The 20,891-nt window shown below is 32.7% G+C and overlaps 3 protein-coding genes across 4 annotated transcripts; 2 read left to right on the forward strand and 1 right to left on the reverse strand.

Annotated features, from left to right (window-relative positions):
• Positions 1–5,023: 5,023 nt before the first annotated feature.
• Positions 5,024–8,860, forward strand: LOC123194342 (protein PIN-LIKES 1-like). Its single transcript, XM_044607524.1, has 11 exons — positions 5,024–5,195; positions 5,540–5,712; positions 5,838–5,917; positions 6,034–6,158; positions 7,055–7,176; positions 7,266–7,454; positions 7,650–7,742; positions 7,835–7,935; positions 8,067–8,119; positions 8,197–8,382; positions 8,481–8,860. The coding sequence occupies exons 2-11, from the start codon at positions 5,578–5,580 to the stop codon at positions 8,573–8,575; spliced, it is 1,179 nt and encodes a 392-aa protein (XP_044463459.1). The 5' UTR covers positions 5,024–5,195; positions 5,540–5,577; the 3' UTR covers positions 8,576–8,860.
• A 4,796-nt stretch (positions 8,861–13,656) lies between these two features.
• Positions 13,657–16,800, forward strand: LOC123229361 (protein PIN-LIKES 1-like). The gene is made up of 10 exons (XM_044655132.1): positions 13,657–13,986; positions 14,204–14,394; positions 14,520–14,599; positions 14,689–14,813; positions 14,888–15,009; positions 15,101–15,343; positions 15,537–15,629; positions 15,971–16,071; positions 16,163–16,215; positions 16,289–16,800. The coding sequence occupies exons 2-10, from the start codon at positions 14,260–14,262 to the stop codon at positions 16,498–16,500; spliced, it is 1,164 nt and encodes a 387-aa protein (XP_044511067.1). The 5' UTR covers positions 13,657–13,986; positions 14,204–14,259; the 3' UTR covers positions 16,501–16,800.
• Positions 16,801–16,934: 134 nt separating this feature from the next.
• Positions 16,935–20,786, reverse strand: LOC123229370 (diacylglycerol O-acyltransferase 2D). 2 transcript variants are annotated; one of them, XR_006504865.1, is made up of 10 exons: positions 20,412–20,786; positions 20,259–20,333; positions 20,091–20,176; positions 19,580–19,686; positions 19,325–19,480; positions 18,796–18,882; positions 18,374–18,471; positions 17,696–17,731; positions 17,476–17,563; positions 16,935–17,182 (listed from the first exon to the last, which is right to left on the reverse strand). XR_006504865.1 is itself a non-coding variant. In XM_044655144.1 (9 exons), exons 1-9 carry the CDS (start codon positions 20,600–20,602, stop codon positions 17,081–17,083), a joined length of 990 nt encoding a protein of 329 aa, XP_044511079.1. In that variant the 5' UTR covers positions 20,603–20,786; the 3' UTR covers positions 16,935–17,080. The 2 variants fall into 2 exon arrangements, 1 of the variants encoding a protein (XP_044511079.1); XM_044655144.1 differs by lacking the exon at positions 17,696–17,731.
• Positions 20,787–20,891: the final 105 nt, after the last annotated feature.

Raw genomic sequence — 20,891 nt, forward strand, 5'->3', positions numbered from 1 at the left:
GGTTCCGTACATACGAGTATTGGGTCGAGTTCCTCTTCTCTCCATGAGATAAAAGCCTGCCCAAACATGGTAAACAATTTAGGTGTATCCTTTTGCTTTTGGATTAAAAAGTGATAAAATTTAGGGTCTTGTAAAAGTAGAAATGCAACACAGGTTGGTTGGGATGTACATAATTCAGTTTAAACCATAAAATTAGATTAAATTACTTAAAAATTATTATTTGGTTTGATTTATAAAATGAGTTACTTTGAGTTGATAAATTTTTGAAAAACAGTTTTCAGTTTAAATTGTAGTTTGGATAATTTTCAAATCGAATCAAACTATAAACCGTATTTTTTAAATAAAAATATATAAACTATATTTGACCAAATTCTTCAATAAGTAATTATGTTTACAACTTTTTTTAATACTTATTTTGTCATTTTATTTACATGAATATTGTGTGTATGTGTGTGTATATATATATATATTATATTTATTTTACATATTTATATTATGTTTTTAAAAAAACTATAATTCAATTAATTTTATTAAATAATATATATATAAATAAATTATTTTAATAGATTCAAAGCAAATTAAATCATATTTTTTTAATTTAATTTGAAATTTAAAATGTTTTACTTTGATTTGAAAATTTTTCAAACTATTGATTTGAAAAGACTTAAAACTGTATCAAACCAACCATACACACCCCTAAACACAAGTTTGTTACTGTTTCCCCAATTTTAGATCTAATAATATTATATACACAAATAACAATATGTCATAATACGATTAAATATTATTTTATCATTAATTTTAAAATATTAAATCATATAATGATATATCGTTATTTAAGCATAAAGTTATACACAAAAATTGTGCACATAACAATACTCCTTTAGACTAGACATGCACAATCCTTCTAAATGTAAGCACTTGTTCTGGATTTAATTGGGACATCAAAACAAAAGTAATACCCAAATAATCAAATGGCCAAAAGACTTATTCCCACCCAAGGTGTAATGAAATCCTAAACTCTCACACTCCAACTTTTAAGAACCCAAGCATCCACCCACAAGTAAATTTCTGTTAAAAATCTCAGTTATGGTTAAGGGTAAAATCGTCGTCTTTCTCTCTCAAACAATTTCATCTTCGTCTCAATTGAAGACAATAAGAAAGAGAAGGGAGAGAGACTAAAAGGAAGAGATAAAACGAGAGGGAGAACAATCAATGATTGGTGATGGCAAACCATCGCTGGAGAGAAGAGGAACAAACCCTATCACTTTTCAAACTTTGAATTGGGTAAAAAAAATTGTGAAATTTTTAAACTTGTGGAGGAAAATATGATAAAACTTTAATTTTTTAAAATTTTTAATAAATGACAGTTTTATCCTTAACCGTAAATGAGAATTTTTAACATAAATTTACTTATAGATGAGTGTTTAAGTTTTTAAAAATTAGAGAATGAGAGTTTGGATTTTCTCTATGCCTTGGATGGGAACAAGTCTTTTGGCCTAATCATAAACAATTCCCTCTTTGTTTGTATTATGATTCGAGTTGGGCACCCAGACACCCTTGAGTCACTCCAGGATTTTCTACTTATTTCTTTTCTTAATAAAAAAAATTAATTAGGGGCATTTGGTTAAAGAGTTATAAAAATTACTTTAGTAATTTATTTTTTATTACTGATATTACTTTGGTTTATAAGTAATAAAATATTTCGATAATTTTTTATTATCAATAGTAATGTGACAAGTAATATAAAAGATAATTTGATTATTACCTCTATCCTAGGTATTAAAAGATTATTAGGGGGCGTTTGGTTCCAATTTTTTAAGATTACATTGGTAATCTATATTTTATTTATTTATTTGGTTTATCGGTAATAAAATATTACAATAATCTTCTATTACCAATGCTGACGTGGTAGGTAATATAAGTGGTAATTTGATTACCACATTCACCTTAGGTATTTAAAGATTATCAAGATAATCTTGATTTTATTATAATTATATTATTATTTATTAATTTTTTAAGAGAAAAATAAATTTATTTTTAATTAATATGATAATTAATATAAAAAATATTTAAAAATAATTATATTCAAAGGCATTTAAATAAAATAATTTATTAGTAATCTTTTATTACATTTAACCAAACACAATAATTATTTATATCTACCAAATTTTATCAAACATAGTAATCATTTATACTCAGTAATCTTTTAAGTAATTTATCTTCAAGTTAATCTTTATATTTTGATAATAAAATATTACCCAAATCAAACACCCCTTAAGGTAATCTTGATTTTATTATAATTATATTCTTATTTATTAATTTTTCTAAAAGAAAACTAATTTTATTTTTAATTAATATAATAAATAATATAAAAAATATTTTAGAATAATTAACCCTAAGAGAATTTCAATAAAACAACACATTAAAATTCTTTTATTACTTTAATTAAATATAATAATTATTTATTTTTATCTATGTAATAATTTATACTCAATAATATTTAAAATAATATATTTTTAAAATAATATTTCTATTTTAATAACAAAACATTCTTCAAAAGAAGAGCCCATTAATGTCATCAAAATCGCATAATGTGGCCTCCGCTGGATGAACCCACTGCCGCCACTGTCGAGTGCTCTAATCCAAACAGAAACATTTCTCCGTTATCAGAAACCTCAGGCTTGGCCTCATCATGGAAAGCTATCAATTGAAAAGATCAAGCACCTGATATCCAACTTCGATTGGTGTTCTCATTTTCCCTCAGTTTTACCTGTTGATGTGTGTTTGACCCTTTAGTGCTCACTGCTTCCAAGAATCTTCATAGAGAGCCCAACAGTGTGAGAATGGACGCCTTTCAACCCGACTCAACTGTTGTAGTTGTGGGCAACGTTCATGGGCAAAAAAGCCAGAACGAGTCTTCCTTTGATTGAATGGTTGTTCCATTGTGTCTTTCAAAAACTTCACAAATTTCGAGTTTGGTTTTAACTGATTTTCTTTTCCTATTTTTTGGAACTAAAATATTTAAAGGATGATTAACCCTAAAAACATGAGATTAATGATTGAGTGAATCATCATATAAATCTAAGGGGGCGTTTGGTTTGGGTAATGTTTAATTACTAAAATAGAAAGATTACCTTGAAGATAGATTACTTAGAAGATTACTGAGTATAAATGATTACTATGTTTGATAAAATTTAATATGTATAAATAATTATTGTGTTTGATTAAAAGTAATAAAAGATTACTGGTAAAATATTTTATTTAAATGCCCTTGAATATAATTATTTTTAAATATTTTTTATATTATTTGTTATATTAATTAAAAATAAATTTATTTTTATCTCAAAAAATTAATAAATAATAATTTTTCTATAATAAACTCAAGATTATCCCAGTAATCTTTAAATACCTAAGGTGAAAGTGGTAATCAGATTACCACCTATATTACCTGCCACGTCAGCATTGATAATAGAAGATTACTGTAATATTTTATTACTGACAAACCAAACAAAGAAATAAAAGATAGATTATCAAGGTAATCTTAAAAACCTTTAACCAAACACACCCTAAGGGTTGTTTTTCTTATCCAAATCTTAATGAATTGGATAATGATGTTTAGTCTTAACTTCTTTTTGTGATAGTACAGATTGGTACGGCATGACATTTAAATTAAAAAAATCAATGCTTCTAAATTGAAAAGGAAACGGTCCCCGTTGATGATGTTGCAGTCCATTTTCACGGGGTGAACAACAATAGTAACACTGGTTGAATGCTCAAAGGAAGGAAACTGTGTGTAGCAGTTGGGAGTTGAAGTGGACGATAAAGAAAAGAAATAGTTCTAAAGTAGGAAGGTAACTGGAAGGTGGAGTAGCACTTAAGCCCTCAAACATAAACCCCACACTTGTTGGAACAGGATAGGAGATTTGCTATGCAGCGCCTTTGTGCTTGTCTTTAAAGATAGGACCAAAATGCGCAGCCTCCATTATACCCTCAATGTATCAGAAAAGGTTGATGGTTTTAAAGAGGAAAAAGATATGAGTGGTAGTTGTGGGGACTGAAGCAAAACTACTTGTATAAGTTGTCTGTCATCTATGCCTCACTGTTCTAGCTTGCCTTTCTTTTGTCCAATATATTTAATTAACTCAAAGGCCGAAAGACTTATTCCCACCCAAGGTTTAGGGTATTCTTGAACTCCAACAGTAAAATTTCAAAAATTTAAATATTTACAATTCTATTAAATTGAATATTGTGATTAAGGGTAAAAATGTTATTTAACTAAAAAATTTAAAAAACTGAAATTTTATTACATTTTTTCCCTTTATTTTAAAAATTTAACAATTTTCTCTCACCCAAAGTTTGAAAAGTGACAATTTCTCCTCTACGGTTTTTTTCTCCTCTTTTTCGACAATCATCTCTTTTTCAATTGTCTATGTTTTTTCTACCTCCCAGTCTCTCTTGTACCCCTTCCTTGTTATCTTCGTATGAGAACAACATGATTTCATTTTTGTCTCTGACAAAGACAATAGAGGAGACATAAGAGAGATCGGGAGAGAGAAAGAATGCTGAATGTTGGAAAAGATGTTCGTCAAAGAGAAGGAGAAAAAATCTTTGGAAAAAATAGTCATATTTCAAACCTTCAGTGGGAAGAAATTGTTAAATTTTTAAAATAAAGGGAGCAAAGAAATATGATAAAATTTTTAATTTTTTAAATATTTTTATCTAAATAATATTTTTACCTTTAATCATAATAGTGAATTTTAACGTAATAGTGGATGTTTGGGGTTTTTTATACTTTATGGGTGAAAATTGGGAAAACACTAAACCTTGGGTGGGAATAAGTTTGTTGGCCTAACTAAATGAGTCCGCCACCAAGTTGTTTGGCGCTCATCAATGGCATAGTCACGCAGCTTCTGTTTCTTATTTATTGCCTCTGCCCTCTGGTCTGCTCTCCAATCCTTTATCTGACAAGAAGACAGAAACAATACGGTTTACTATGAGCACTTACTTTAGACTTCTAACCTATATAATATGAATTACATCCTCCGCGCTTTGTGTCTCCCGCATTCTTCTTAGTCTTGCTTTTTTCCCTCATCTTCCGTTTTGTTTCTTATTTACCGTTGCATTGCCTTTTCTTTCTCGCGACTCAGCAGATGAAGTGACGTGCTCTGTTGCATATTCCAGCAGATTATTAGGTGAGAGTTATAACTTAATTGTTTTGCATGGTTGCATTCTTCTTTTTATATGTTGCTTACTTTTAATATCTCATTTAGAAATCGTATCATTTCTTTGGGAAACAATCTGGCTTGCTCAATTATTGTAAATATCCCACTTTCTACTTGCAAGTAACAAAAAGTATTTAAGCATTCTCTATGCTTTCTACTCTACTCTGGATGCAGTTTCCTTGTGGGCTTAGACCAAGAAATTCTTTTCATGAGTAATGTTAGAATTTATGGCATGGTAACTGTTGCCAAACTTGCGAGAACATTTCTCCATAGTTGATAAGAACATTGTGTTTAATGTTTTCCCATATCTGCAGGAGCGGTGGAGATTTGAAACATTTGATTATTAGAAAGAATGGGGTTTTCGGATCTATTTTCCGTTGCTTCTATACCAGTTGCAAAGACACTACTTTTGACTGCACTTGGCTCTTTTCTTGCTCTGGATCAAATAAATGTTTTGGGGGAAATGGCACGGAAGCAATTGAATGAAGTAAGCCATTATGTTAGATTTCAGTTCTATAGTAAGCATTCCTCATTGCTTAGTGCTTATGGAAAGGATCTATCAATAATCAAATGGGCTAACAGTCATACGTCCCTTTTTTTTTCAATCTTCAGTTAGTGTTTTTTGTGCTTAATCCAGCACTAGTGGGAAGCAACCTGGCTAAAACAATAACCTCCGAAAGCTTTGTTTTGTTGTGAGTTCTTACTTCTCTTTGATTGTACTGTAATATATATATTGCCATTTTCAATGACTGAACAGAGCATTTCTTTTTCACCTGGTTACATGTTCGACGATTTGTTGCATATGTAGGTGGTTCATGCCGTTCAATATCCTTGGTACATATATTATTGGCTCAGTACTAGGGTGGATGCTGATAAAATGTACTAGAGCCCCTCAACATCTAAATGGCCTCATATTGGGTTGCTGCGCCGCAGGTATCATTCTCTTCAAACTGTGAACCTCTTATGTGTAAGATTTTTTACATGGTGCTCGGAGCAAGCTGATGCACAAAGTAATGGCCTTCTTACTGTATTCGAATATGTCAAGCAGAAAATTAAATAGTTTTCATGGCACTGAGAGTTGCGCAGAATCTGCGTTTAATTCAAAATTTCAAGATTATTTGTGGTTTACATGAAAGCATGTAAGATTTATTTTAGCACAAACTCAATAAAATAAATCAATCAACTATAATCTCAAGATCTATGCACAGGTTATAAAACACTGAATTAAACTTTAGGATTTTAGAAATATCTGGATTCTCATGCAAATTAAATTTATAAAACTATTGAATTACCTCTCGACGTGACTTGGTCTTCTACTTCAGAAACCTTCTTAAATAACAATTTCAAATGGATAAGTTATAAGCATACTGTATTAGGTTTTGGAGTAGAGACCTAACCAATATATAGTAGGATAATTAACAAACCATCAAAGTTTAATAAACCTCAAGACCTATATTTATGTTGTCCATCCAAATCATAATTTTTAAGTGTATTGAATTTATTTTTATGGATAAATTAAAACTCACTGTGAACTAATATTGGACTATTCAATTATTTGATTTTGTTAAACCAAAAACATAATTAATGTTAGCTTACATTAGGAAATTTCTAACAAAACAGGTGAGGTGGTAGTGCATACCTCTTGGTGAAAAAAAACATTTTATCCAATGACATCACAGGAATCTCATATGAATAGGTTATAAACATTAAAATAATACATCATAATCCATCCTTAGTTTAAGAGAAAAGATAAATGCAGATGATCTATTTAATGCATCCTTCGCTTTCAAGTGAAATGAAATTTCTTATGCTTCAAGTTGTTTTAACAGGGAATTTGGGAAATTTGCCTTTAATTATCATACCAGCTGTCTGTAGAGAGAAAGGCAGTCCATTTGGAGCTCCTGAAATCTGCTATAAGTATGGAATGGCTTATGTTTCACTTTCTATGGCGGTATGGCTACAGGTTAATTCAAGTTTTTTTCTTTTTGTAAATTAATTACGGGCACCTAGAACCAACATTTTCTTCTCCTGAAATACCAGATAGGAGCTGTTTATTTTTGGTCTTATGTTTACAACATTGTGCGCGTTTCTTCAAATAAGGTCAACAATGAGGACAACAGAGAGGAGTTCCCTAGCAAGATAAACTGTGCTGAAGGAACAACAAAATTACTTCAAGAGGATTACACAGAAGCTCCTCTTGTTTGCACAACGACAGAAGGAATTGAGAAGGTTTTTCTCATCTTGCTCTCTGCTATAAAAATCATTAAATGATTTTCTAAAAAGTCAGTCTTAAAGATTTTCTATGCTTGTAAAAAACTAGTAAATATAAGATACTTGAACATTGGAAGAAAATATTGCTTACATTTACTGAAGTTTATAGGAAAGATTCTTCATGATTTGATCATCTTAAGAGCCTTTTGACAGGTACAAATACTAGATAAGACCAAGCAAAGTTCAAGGTTTATCTCAAAAGAGCTCAATCTGAAGGCCATATTTTCACCTTCAACTATTGGAGCGGTACCAATAAAACCATTTCGTTATATTGTATTAAATGCATATTTTCCCTGGTAAGAGATCTCAGAATTCCTTTCTTGGAGTTTCTTGCATAGGTTGTTGGATTTCTCATTGGTGTAGTCCCCCAAATTCGAAATTTAATGATCGGTAGTGCTGCTCCTCTTCGTGTGATTGAAGACTCTGCTTCTTTGCTGGGGTCATTCTTTTTCCATTCTTGTTTTCATGCAACTTTATAGTCCATTGATCACATACTTTTTATTCCTTTATCCATTCATATTTCTAACAGCAAGCTTTCCCGCATTCCTTTCCATGTTTGTCTCTTCACAGTGATGCATCCATTCCAATTGTCACCCTTTTAGTGGGAGGAAATCTTCTTAGAGGTAACTGAAAGTTCATTTGGAATAACATTTTGCATATTTTTTATTATGGTTAGTGAAAAATGGAATTTTTGGTTTAGGCTTAAAAGGGTCAGGTATTGAGGGGTGTGTTATAGCTGGAATTATAGCAATTCGCTACATAGTCCTGCCACTGATGGGCATTGTGATTGTAAAAGGTGCAGTCCATGTTGGTATGGTTCACTCAGATCCATTATATCAATTTGTTCTTCTTCTACAATACGCAGTTCCACCAGCAATGAACATTGGTACGTTCAACAAAGTTTTCTTAAATAAATTACATGAGCAGTAACCACAGTGGGAGTAGGAGAGGCCTGACATATCTATGGTTCCATGTCCAATTCAGGAAGTGTTACCCAGTTGTTTGGAGCTGGAGAAAGTGAATGCTCTGTGGTTTTGTTGTGGACATACACTCTGGCATCAGTTTCACTTACGTTTTGATCAACCATCTTCATGTGCTTAGTGGGTTGATGTTGTGTCCAAAGTTCAGAAAGTCACGCAGCTGCTAAAGCATATTTCAATTCGAAAATCCTTAATGTACTAGTAATTAATAATCCGGTCTGCGATCAGTGAGTTTACAGCACTTGGATGGAGATATCAGGGAATGCAATCTCGGCAAGTTCATCTCCCTTTGTACTGCTGTAGCGTTGTGCTATTTTGGTTTATATTTCATTCTTTTTCTGGATCAGTTTGTCAATAAAGTAATAAATAATGCCATTTAGGGGCCGTTTGATTTCAGTTTTTGAAGATTATCTTGGTAATCTATCTTTTATTCTTTTGTTTGGTTTGTTAGTAATAAAAAATTACAGTAATCTTCTATTACCAATGTTGACGTGATAGGTAATACAAATGGTAATTTGATTATCATTTTCACCTTAAGTATTTAAATATTACTAAGGTAATCTTGATTTTATTATAATTATATTATTATTTATTAATTTTTTGAGACAAAAATAAATTTATTTTTAATTGATATGACAAATAATATAAAAAATATTTAAAAATAATTATATTCAAGGGCATTTAAGTAAAATAATTTATTAGTAACCTTTTATTACATTTAACCAAACATAATAATTATTTATACCTACTAAATTTTATCAAATATAGTAATCATTTATACCTAGTAATCTTCTAAGTAATCTATCTTCAAAGGAATTTTTCTATTTTGATAATAAAACATTACTCAAACCAAACACCCCTTTAAAATTATTAAGATCCAGGGGAAATCAACTGCAGTTTTCAATAGTAAACCATTCCCATTAAAATATCTAAAACTAAAATAAATTTATCCTTTTTTTTCTTTTTTTGAGGACAATTACTTTTTATCCAAACTAAACCAAAACGATAAGTTATCATCATTAAAGTTAGAAAATAATAAATTCTCATATTTTGTCTAATTTTTTCATCAATCTTAACTACAAAATGGTATTTAGGCAATTATTTTTATCTAATTTTAAATTTTAATTATAATTTTGTAAAGAAATAAAAATAATAATAATAAATCTTTTTTATTTGATTTCTTCTTCTTCTTATCTTATCATTACGTAACTTTTTCTTCTTCTTCTTCAATCTTCATCTCATCACACCTCCCAAAACTCCTCAACCCACTATTTCAAAATCATAGCTTATGCAATCACACAACTGAAGTAAAAGAAAAGGTAGTCACTACAAAATCATCATTGCAAGTCCTATACATAGCCACGAGCCGATTCTATTACTGTTATAGGGCTAACCACCAATTAGATCACCCAAAGACAACACTTAACCCTCTAAGAGAGAAAAAGTAGCACCCTATAGCAAAGTGAGGGACAAACCTAGAAGGAATGATCACATTTGTTTTTATCATCCTCTATCCTAGTTCTCAACTATTGAAGAAAGGTGGGTGATCTTTCAAAGGCAATATTTAATTGGTTATAGTCATCTAGTAAATAGCGTCACGAGATATTTTCTGGATTTGTTCACAAATGATGAATCTTATATATGTTGATCCACCATAGCTTTGATACACTAATCAATATAATCAATGACTATTATATAAATAGCCCTAACAAGAAAGCTAATGTCAAACTAGGTTGATTGATGCACAAGAAATTCTAATGATCTCAAGTCTAAGGATCATATGTAACATTTTCCATTAGAGAATTTATTCCACAAGCACAAGGGTTATCATTTATATGTAATCCTTTAGTGGGTCAAAATGCACCCATATGTTATGTCGGGTTATCACAAATAACCTTAACATGTGAGATCTATTAATATCTTTCGATAAGGTCATTCAATATGATGATAGTTTTATCGTATTATTTGTATTTTTTATCAAAATAACATTGAGGCTACGAATGTTTTTAGATTGACCACCACATCAGCACATAGGATCCTCATGATCAAACTTCACATTAATCTCCTCACCATGATTCAACTAATCAAAGGACATTTATCACATACATATACTTTACATAAAAGATAAAGATGAGGAATTGTTAGTTATTAATTAAAACTATGATACCATGTTTGAATGAAATTATAATATTAGCTTCAATGAATGCCTTTGAGAACCTACTCTAATAATGGGTTCATCATGACATAAGTTATTGTATGCACACTAAAGGTTGACACCACAACAATGTAAGTTATGATCTGCACATCATTAATTGACAATGTTAAAACATAAATTATAGTTTGTATATCATTAATTGATGTTGATGTGACAAGTTATGTTTTGCACATCAACGATTGACACTACTTAATTATGAGTTACATTCTATTATATGATGTCAACACTAAGGATGGCAATAGACTAGTAACTTAAGTTAAGGTTTGTACACAAGAGGGGATTCTTACTTCTTGGCCCAAAGGTATCTTATTTTTTTTGGTAAAGATGTGAAGTTGTTGTGTGAGCGACTAGAGACCTTGTTACGACTGGTGGTTTAGAGAGAACAAAGATCACTATTGTTGTTGTCAAAGCAACATTATACAATTGTTTGATTAAAGTATTCATGGAATTGGTAAAGCCACCAATGATGTCATGTAGTTGCACCATCATGTCAGGTGCAATCAATTATTCTTCAGGGCAAGTTGGTTTTCGGTAACAAGTTCACATTCTCTTATAAGAGAGATACAATGTCTAGTTTTAGTATTATGATCAATTAAGACTTCCTTTGATTTTCTTTTGCAAGGAATCATAAGAAAAAGGCTACAGTCAAGGTTAACAAAACAATAAGAAAGAGGTTCTTTTTTTTCTTAGACTTTACTTTTCTTTCGTGATAGGCTGTTAGAAGAATGATTCGTTCAATTAAAAGATTTTCTTGGGAAATGAAGGAGAGCTTGTCGAAAACCTCTTTTATGTCAAATCATCAATACATAAAATTGCACCAATGAAAAATACATAAGACTAAGAGTGTGATCTCATGCAAGAGGGTCATGATTATGATGAATAAAGTGAGGTTTTATGTCTCTAGGCAATTTTTTTTTTAAAGTTTATGTCTATTAGTATGTTATTAACTTCTCTGAGCAATTTTAGAAAAGTATCAATATTAGTTACAAAAGAGTACCTTTGCCTATACAATTTTGTATTTATAAGACAAAAGACAAAGGTAATTGAGTAATTACATGATTAGACCATCTAGATCCTAGTATATCAAATTTAAACTTCTAATAACTTCTGTTGATGACATTATCCTATAGTCTTAGACACAATGATGGAGTGGGATGTGATCCTATGAAAGTAGATGATTGGAATGGTAGGTTATAGAGATCATGGAAACTATTTGATTCCATCATTTAATTTACTTATGTGCCGCATTCTGAGTTGATATTCAATTAGGTAATGTGTCTAGCATCTTGCATGTAGATGATTGTTAGGAATCCTATGATGGTTGGGCAATAAAGATGGATGAACTCGTCTCATAATCCTAGCTAAGAATAGGACAAATTGCATTCAATAGATTAATATCAGGTTTGGATAAAAACATACTTGCATTTGATGGCTCATTCTATTTATAATATTCTCTAAGGAAACTTTTGTAAATTCTTAAAACGACGCTTACTCATCCAAACAGGGTATCAAAGATCAACAACATAATGTGAAGTGGCCAAAAAGGCTCTAACTAGGTGTTGGCACAATCCATTGCAAATTAAGAAAAGAAAAGAACCGAGGTTGTTGTATTGCAACTAGGGCTGGATTCGAGCCGAGCCGAGCTCGGGCTCGGCTCGGCTTTTTGAGGGCCGGCTCGAGTTCGGCTCGTTTTCAGTTCGGCTCGGTAACGGCTCGGCTCGGCTCGTTTTTTATATCAAAACGACACCGTTTTGTATATATATATAAATCAAAACGACGTCGTTTTGTATAAAAAAATTTTTTAAAAAATATACCGAGCCAACCCGAGCCAGCTCGGGCTCGGCTTGAGCTCGATCGAGCCGAGCTGAGCCCGGCTCGTTTCAGGCTCGAACCGAACCGAGCCGAGCTCGAGCTCGAGCTGGCTCGGCTCGAATCCAGCCCTAATTGCAACTAGTGACAACTAAGGAAGAAAAAGAACATTTAAATAGCAACAACATGGTATAATTGGGCTTGGTGATAGAACAATTATTTCATCTTACTTCGTCCTAAAGCAAACCCTAATAAAATGCATAGAATAGGTGTTCCTTAATACAAAATCAGAACGATTACTCTTTGAGTAAGCACTCTTCGTAACTTAATCCCAATCCTACTCTAATTAGGTGATCACCAATTGACCCTCTAAGTAAACACTCAACTCACTTAAGTCCAATAGAGACCAAATTTTTGTGCTATTGGAATTGATTCACATAAAACCCAAAGCCTTTGTGGGTACCTTAATAATCAACCCTTATTATGTGTGATCTATATATTCTCTATTATATTGATAATAAACAAAATCATAACTAATCTATAATTAGTCAATCTTTTATTCACATACCAAGAACAACCTCATTAAAACATCAGAACCATCCAAATGACTATAAATTAATGAAAGGGTGATTTTACTTGTCACAATCCAATCAAATCATCTTATCAGCGGATATCTTAATAAAGCTGAGTTGCAAAAATATTATTTACCTTATAAGAACTGTTGATATTGATGTTTGTTACTCAAGCAACGACCAAATTAATATTGATTGGACAACTTGATACATATTGTCAACTTGCCACCAAAGGATTCCACTATTAATTTGATGGCAACTTGATACATATTCCCAACTTGATTAGCTTTCAGGCACCAACTCCAACAATGATTTGCCTAATTGTTGAGTGCTTCCTGATAACTAGTCAGTCTTTTGGTGCTTGCTCAATCAGTGATTTGATTCCATCATGACCAGGCGCTACTTTGATGTAACCCATGTACATTTTCTCTAAGGAATAGAGTGACCTCAAAACATTGCCCATTAATCGTGAGCCATTTAATGGCATCAGTTCATGACATTTTGACATTATTGAGGCAAGCCAACTATGATAATTAGTCAAAATAAAATATATTTAATAAGAGCAACGTGTAACCAATAAAACAGTATCTCTGACAAGTGGTATAAATGTAGTAAGTTGTTATGAAGGATAGTCTACGTGCCACGGTGCTACAATGCCACCACTCCATTTCATTCTCATTGAAGAACAACACTAGAATGAAATTCGTTCATTTTACTTCAAGTTTGTGATCAAGGACTCTGCGTAAAGGGTACCCCATATTCGATTTTCTTTATCATCAGAGCTGCAATCCTCCATGTGTTGTTTAAATATTCTTGGATTTGAGAATAAACTCAAATTTGATTGAGTTGTGAATCTATATATATCTGTGCTACTTCCAGAGAGTTTCACATAGCCTGATTTCCTTAGTATACGTGTAATCTTTCTTTTCTTATGCTGTTTTGGTTTTATGTTATTTAATTTCTAAAGTATTGTATTGAGAGTACTTGCAATTGCTGAATATCTTTTCTTCATCCTGCATTATCATTTTAATTTCTTGCTTCTTGAACTGCAAGTAATTAGAACCAGTTTTTACATTTCATCTTTCTCTGTCGCATCAAATTTAATTTTAAATAAAGGATTATCTTGTGCAGGGATAGGTATTTTAGTTTATAGGAGTAGAACTGATATAAGGCTTAAGAGTTTCACAATGAAACTTCTGGATCTCTTTATTGTTGCATTTATACCAGTACTAAAGGTACTACTGCTCACTGCTCTTGGATTATTTCTTGCACTGGATCGTGTAGATATATTGGGAAAAGAGGCACGAAAGCATTTAAACAATGTAAGTGTTAGTGCTGCATTAAATTCATGTTCATTCTGCATTGTTTACACTCTGTTTGCACTGTTGTGGCAATGAAAGATGTTTTAATTATGCCTTAAGAGAACGTCTCCTTCAATTTTGTACAGGTAGCTTTTTTTGTCTTCAATCCAGCACTTGTTGCTAGCAGCCTTGCAAAATACATAACACTTAAAAGCATAAGCCTGCTGTGAGTTTGTGGCTACTAAGCAATTCTCCTTTTCCTCCACCCATAATTTTCTTGTTTTGGAAGTAACATTTTTAATATTATATATGTAGGTGGTTTATGCCTTTTAATGTTCTTCTCACGTTCATCATAGGCTCAGCACTTGGATGGATACTTTTAAAAATTACTAAAGCTCCTTCTGATTTATGGGGGCTTGTTTTAGGATGTTGTGCTGCAGGTATTTGAGCTGATTATTTCGAAAACGCTTTTCATTCTGTAATCTGCATGTATTTTGGCATTTGATGTGTACAGGTAACTTGGGGAATTTGCCTCTCATTATAATTCCAGCAGTTTGTAAAGAACGAGGTAGTCCGTTTGGCGATGCTCATACTTGTTATAACCAGGGAATGGCATATTCTGCACTTTCTATGGCAGTATGAACCTAGCCAGCTTGTCTAATTATGTTAATTATTGCTTTTCTGGGCCTGTTTCAATGCTTTGCCTTATCATTTTATGATGTTTCAGATTGGAGCCATCTACATGTGGTCATACGTTTATAACATTATGCGGATATGTTCAAATAAGAGATCTGAAGGAGCCAAACCAGATGATTTCACAGAAAGTGCAAAGCCTGCAGTAGAAACAGCTGAAAATCTTTCAAATTCTCACTTGGGATCACTTCTTCCTCTAAAATCAAGCTCACCGAGGGAAGACCATTTGGATCATCTTGAACTTGATCAGGCTAATATATCTGAAGGGAAGCCAAAGGTAATTAGTCTCAGTGGTTTCATAATCCAAATAGTGGCTCTGGCAGTTTGTGTTATCCATTTGAAAAAAACCAATGTTGAAAATATTAACTTCTTATTCTTTTATAAAATATATCGAGCTATATATAGGATTCTCTGACTCTGAGAGCAATCATCATCTTACCTTTGCCAGTTTTTTTTTTTTTTGGTGGCAGGTGCCACTTCTAGAGAAGATTAAGCAGTTTTTCCAAACTTTTGCAATGAAGACCAACCTGCGGAAGCTCTTTGCACCTTCAACCATTGGAGCTGTATGCTAATGGCTATGATAACATTAGATATATAAACTTTGTAAACAAAATCTTCTTTCTAAATTCACATAACATAAAATGAATGAAAAATGTGAATATAAAAAGGTTAGCTTAACAGATACATAAATAATAGATAAAGTTAGATAAGAAAACCAAAGAAGGATTGTTCCATTAAGTTTTATAGGTACTTCATGTACACAATCCTACTATTTATGCTAGAGAGGCTTCATTTAGTAGAATCTAGGAAAGTTTTTTTTGAGTAAAGTTGTGATTGCAAATAAATATCAAATGTATTCTGAATGGAGTCAATGGCTGACAGTGATTGTTGTCTTGTTGCATAGGTGGTTGGATTTCTGGTTGGTAGCATCCCTCAGGTTCGGAAGGTGTTGATTGGCGATAGTGCTTCTCTTCGTGTTGTAGAAGACTCTGCGTCTCTACTCGGGTAAATGTGATTCCTATTTGATGTTGATTCTTTTGGGGCATCAAGATAGACAATGTTATCAGCTCTTATCTCCCTATAATTTGGTGAATAGGGATGCAGCCATTCCAACTGTCACCATAATTATGGGGGCAAACCTTCTTAAAGGTAAGTAGTGATCTTAATTTGATCAAACTCTTTATCAGTCTTATTAAAATTGATATTGTAGGATGTTATTCAGGTTTGAAAGGGTCAAAAATACACCTTACTCTGATGATTGGGATATTAGTGATTCGATATATAGCTTTGCCAATAGTGGGTGTAGTCATCGTTAAATTGGCCATTCACTTGGGATTGGTGAAGTCAAACCCCTTATATCAGTTTGTTCTTCTGCTTCAATTTGCACTGCCACCAGCAGTAAAGTCTGTCATTTCCCATGAAGCTTCGTATTAGCAGACAAAGTGAACGTTTTTGTTATCAATTGATAAGTTCCATGCAAGAGGACTTCCATTAAATGATTTGCTCCACCAGCCGGTAGACATGCAACATTGTGTAGTAGTACTTACAATACGAAGTAACATTCCGAATTCACCCAGATTAAGATATCTTGTATTTTAGATTTAGTTTATATTATAATAATCTTCTGTAAGTAACATTCTAAAAATTAGATGCATTTATAGGCCTTTGTAAAAGGTGTTTACGATCGGTTTCCAAATAATTTTGAATTAAATATAAATAATATTTACTTGTATACTTAAAAATGTTACATGCAGTTATTTTTCACTTAGCACAATAGCAAAGTGATGTGTCTAAATACTGTAACCTCATGTTAAAGCATCTCTTAAGACTCACAATGATGTGATATATCAAATCATCCGCTTTTCATGGGCATTTAAAGATCTATGTTCTTCCTTAGCTCATTAAATACAATGTCATGAGTCAAGTACAGTGTTCTGTATAAAAAAGGAAGATGGCACACATATAAACCTAATTAATCAAAGGTGAGCCAGCATTTTGATATGTTACAACCTGATCAAAGAATTTTTAACTTAAGATCGGGATAGCCAACCCCTGCTTTATGTCTTTCAAACAGATCTTGAAGTGCTTCAACAAATTGTTTGTGTACTTCATTCACCTGCAACCGTGATGATGGACACGTCAACGACATACAGAGATCCTATCAAATATTGTATTAAATTAAAATGGACTCCTGATAATTCCATAAAAGATGCAAATTTATCATAAACATGATAATTAGTTATGGCACAGAGCAGTCTTTTATCACTAAGTGCAGATAACAGCATGCTATTGTTTTGGGGACTATTTTAGAGTATCCAAATATGAATTTTCTTTCTGCTTCGTGTTAATGGTTATTTATGTCAGTGAAGAAAACTGCATAAAGCCAGCAACAAGTAATAGCATCCATACCTCTTCCATTGTAGGTTGTGGATTTTTCTTAACTTCTATTGGTTTGCCCACCACTACATGCATTGGATGTTGATAGGGTAGAGGAGATCTGCAAAAGTCACGAATTCCAATCAACTTAAGGAACTGACACCTGGCTAGACTCCAACATATTACTAGACATTCTCTAGCAAGAGAATGCAGAAGTTGTAGAACCAAATAGTCAAGTCATTAAGTCACTAACCTATTTTCTAATTGGCTAGCCTCAACTTACAGAATTCTACAAATATTAGACAGAATAATAGTTATGGTTCGCTTCAATGGCATTTCTTCAATAATAGAAAACCAATTCAAGTAAAAGAAGAAAACTCTTTCAAAACTTGGTAAACAATGGGAATGTTATTGTTCCTCAAGCTTCACTAAACAATATCAACCGTGAAAAACTATCATCCATTGAAACACATATACACTGACAGCTTTCTTGTTCCTCTGTTTTCTTGTACATGGTAAAAAGAATTCAATTGCCCAGATTTCATGCAAAGAAATTATGACTGACATAAGATTTTGAGAGAAAGAGAAACCTTTGAGATGAGTAAAACAACTTTCAGACTGGGGAACATACATAATAGGAAGGAGTGTCAACCGTACAATACAGACAACACCATGTTAGAATGGCTTTCAGCTGCTATATTTTATAATCTAAGCATCAATATTTCAAAGTTAATAAATCCACCCAATAATATCAATAAGATCATATTATAACTTGGACTATATCAAAAAGTTTCATCAAGAGAAAATGGAAACTAATAATGGATTTTTTCTCTACAGATCCCATTTGCCAACGAACAATGAAATGATAAATTGCAAAATGAAGGGATTGTGACAATTATAATTTATACACATATGTGGTATTGATACATACCCAAAAAGTCCCCAGAAGTAAATGGGGGTGAATTTAATGGCTCTAGCAAACTGGAGGAACAACTTCCCACCTGGCTTCCACCACTTATACACATATGACTGAAGCAAACATGTAGAGAAAAGTTAAACAATTAAACAGCATGGGCACTAGGATGAGGATTCATGAAGAGTATTAATTAATAAGATGAATAATACAACAAATACATGAGAACATTTAGATAGTAATAGCAAGAAATAGATTAAAAAGGTAAGTAAAATCGGCTAGTGATCACATTTGTTGCACCACCACTGGCACTAGGATGAGGATTCATGAAGAAAAGCATAAGAACAATAATTAAGGTATCAAAAAAACAATGCAAATGGAGATGAACTTTGCAGTAATACCACTTAGTGAAAAGGAGGGGAAAGAAAAAGAAGGAATACCTGACCAAAACAAAACACTGGAACCAGGGGCCGACCCATCTCTATGGCAATGCGAACAAATCCTCTTCTTGCCTTAAGAAAGACAATCTACAAACAAGTAAAGCACTAATAAACATAAATAAAGGCTATAAAGAAGAGAAGTGCTCTTCCCTGAGTTTGTTTTTGATGGGGCAGTTTGAGAGAAATTGAGAGAAAGATGTAATAGTAAGAAAAATGGCTGTTCTTTCTTCTGAAAGAACGTATGCATGTCGAATAAGTCTAGTCAAGGTAGCATCCTCAGAAGGATTGTTCATCTTCTATTTTTGATACGACAAATGAAGGGTGGCTTCCAATAGCAGAGGCAAATAATAATAGTGCTTGAAATTAATAACCTAAACCAAACTTGAACAATTACAACACCTGAATTTTCCAGGTAGAATGCCAATGCCCAGTGATAAGGGACATCATAAATTATCCCAAGTCCTGACACAAAAATGGATGATAACACATAAATTGTAAGAGTAAAGAAGAAGAACTAAAAGAGTGAAACCTCTGAATTATGCTCCATGAGAAATGTCTCCTGTACTCCACCAGGCACTATGATGCAACTATAACCAGCAGCCAATAGAGAAGTGAAATTTTTCTTTGTTGCTGGTGTAAGGCCCAACCATGTCCATATATGCCTCATAAACGGTGTGTAGAAAACCTAGTGATTCATAGTCACTTCAGGAGTCAATGATGGTAGGTAGAGGAATGTTCCTATAAACACATACATCTACAAGAGTATAGAGAAAAAAAATCTTACAGCGCTGCTAGCAAGGACCTTTATTTTTGGGAGAGGCATGAACCCTGTATTGTCAGCAAGTGAAACAACCCCAATTGGCAAAACTGAATGAGGCTCATAACCAAAAACTGCCAGAAGCACAAAGTGAGACAAACAAATATTAAAAGAAGAAATAAATTAACAGAAATTATTAGCCTGATTACAAAGTTAGAGCTCTACAAAGAAAAGTTCCATGAATGAATTGCTATTTTAAAGCAGCCCAAAAGAAGCACCTTAGCTAAGTGAGTTTAGTCTAGGTCATGATTAACCTTTAGTCTGCAGTTGGGTCGAACAATTTTTCCCTGATTTTAATTTATATCCTGTTTTTGAAGGAGAATTAAAAGGGTTTAATCTTTTGCTGACAGTAACACATTAAGTTAATGAAGACTACCAAATCTTTGGTGTACCAGGCAAGCCAACTGGTATGGAGATGATGTTACTCTGATATTGTATAAAGAAAAAATAGCACTAGCTTGCTTGGTAAAGAGAATACCGTAAGCACGATCGGGATGGAAGGCATTGAAATCTTCAACATGTAGAGTGACAGGAAAATAATTGCATGCATGCTTACAGATGTACCTGGTAATTGAAATTGAAATTGAAGAAAATAGCCGATAAATAGAAAATTAAATTGAAATTGATGGGAAGGGTTTTTTAGTACCTGGACAAGCGTTTGCCAAATTTGCTATGCTGATCAATAGGAACAAACATAAAGACTAATAGCAATCCCAACACACTGAAGATGAAGAAAAATTTTAGCTTACTTGAATATCAATTAAAATCAGTATTATGAAAGTCGGAGGCGAGGACATACATAACCAATATGGAGAGAGGGAAGAAAAGGAAGGAGACAACGACCAAAAGGACATTGAAGTGGATAGCTCCCAGCCATAAAGCCACAGCTAAAATGGAATGAACTGTATTAGTTTGAAAATTTTTGTCTCCTTGAAATTCCCGATATTGTTGCTGTTGCTCATCACTTCCCTTTCCGTTCCCTTGCGCCATCGCCCGAGTCTCAAACTTCAAAACTCAAATTCGCTTTATAACACTGCAACTAACAGTATTGAGATCGCAAAACTCCGCTTCAATAAATCCAAATCCACTTTTCAATTTCTTTGCGGCTTTATCGTCGTCATCGTCGTCCTTGTCCTCTCTCGAGTTCGGAAACCCCAATTTTAATTTTATAATAATAATTATAATAAAGGCGAAATTAATAATTAAAAAATCATCACCGACACGCTGGACCACCATGTCGTTCCACTTACGTCCACCACCACGGCCCTACCCTCCACCC

The sequence above is a fragment of the Mangifera indica genome, chromosome 1 (genome assembly GCF_011075055.1).
Source record: "Mangifera indica cultivar Alphonso chromosome 1, CATAS_Mindica_2.1, whole genome shotgun sequence".
NCBI lineage: Eukaryota > Viridiplantae > Streptophyta > Magnoliopsida > Sapindales > Anacardiaceae > Mangifera > Mangifera indica.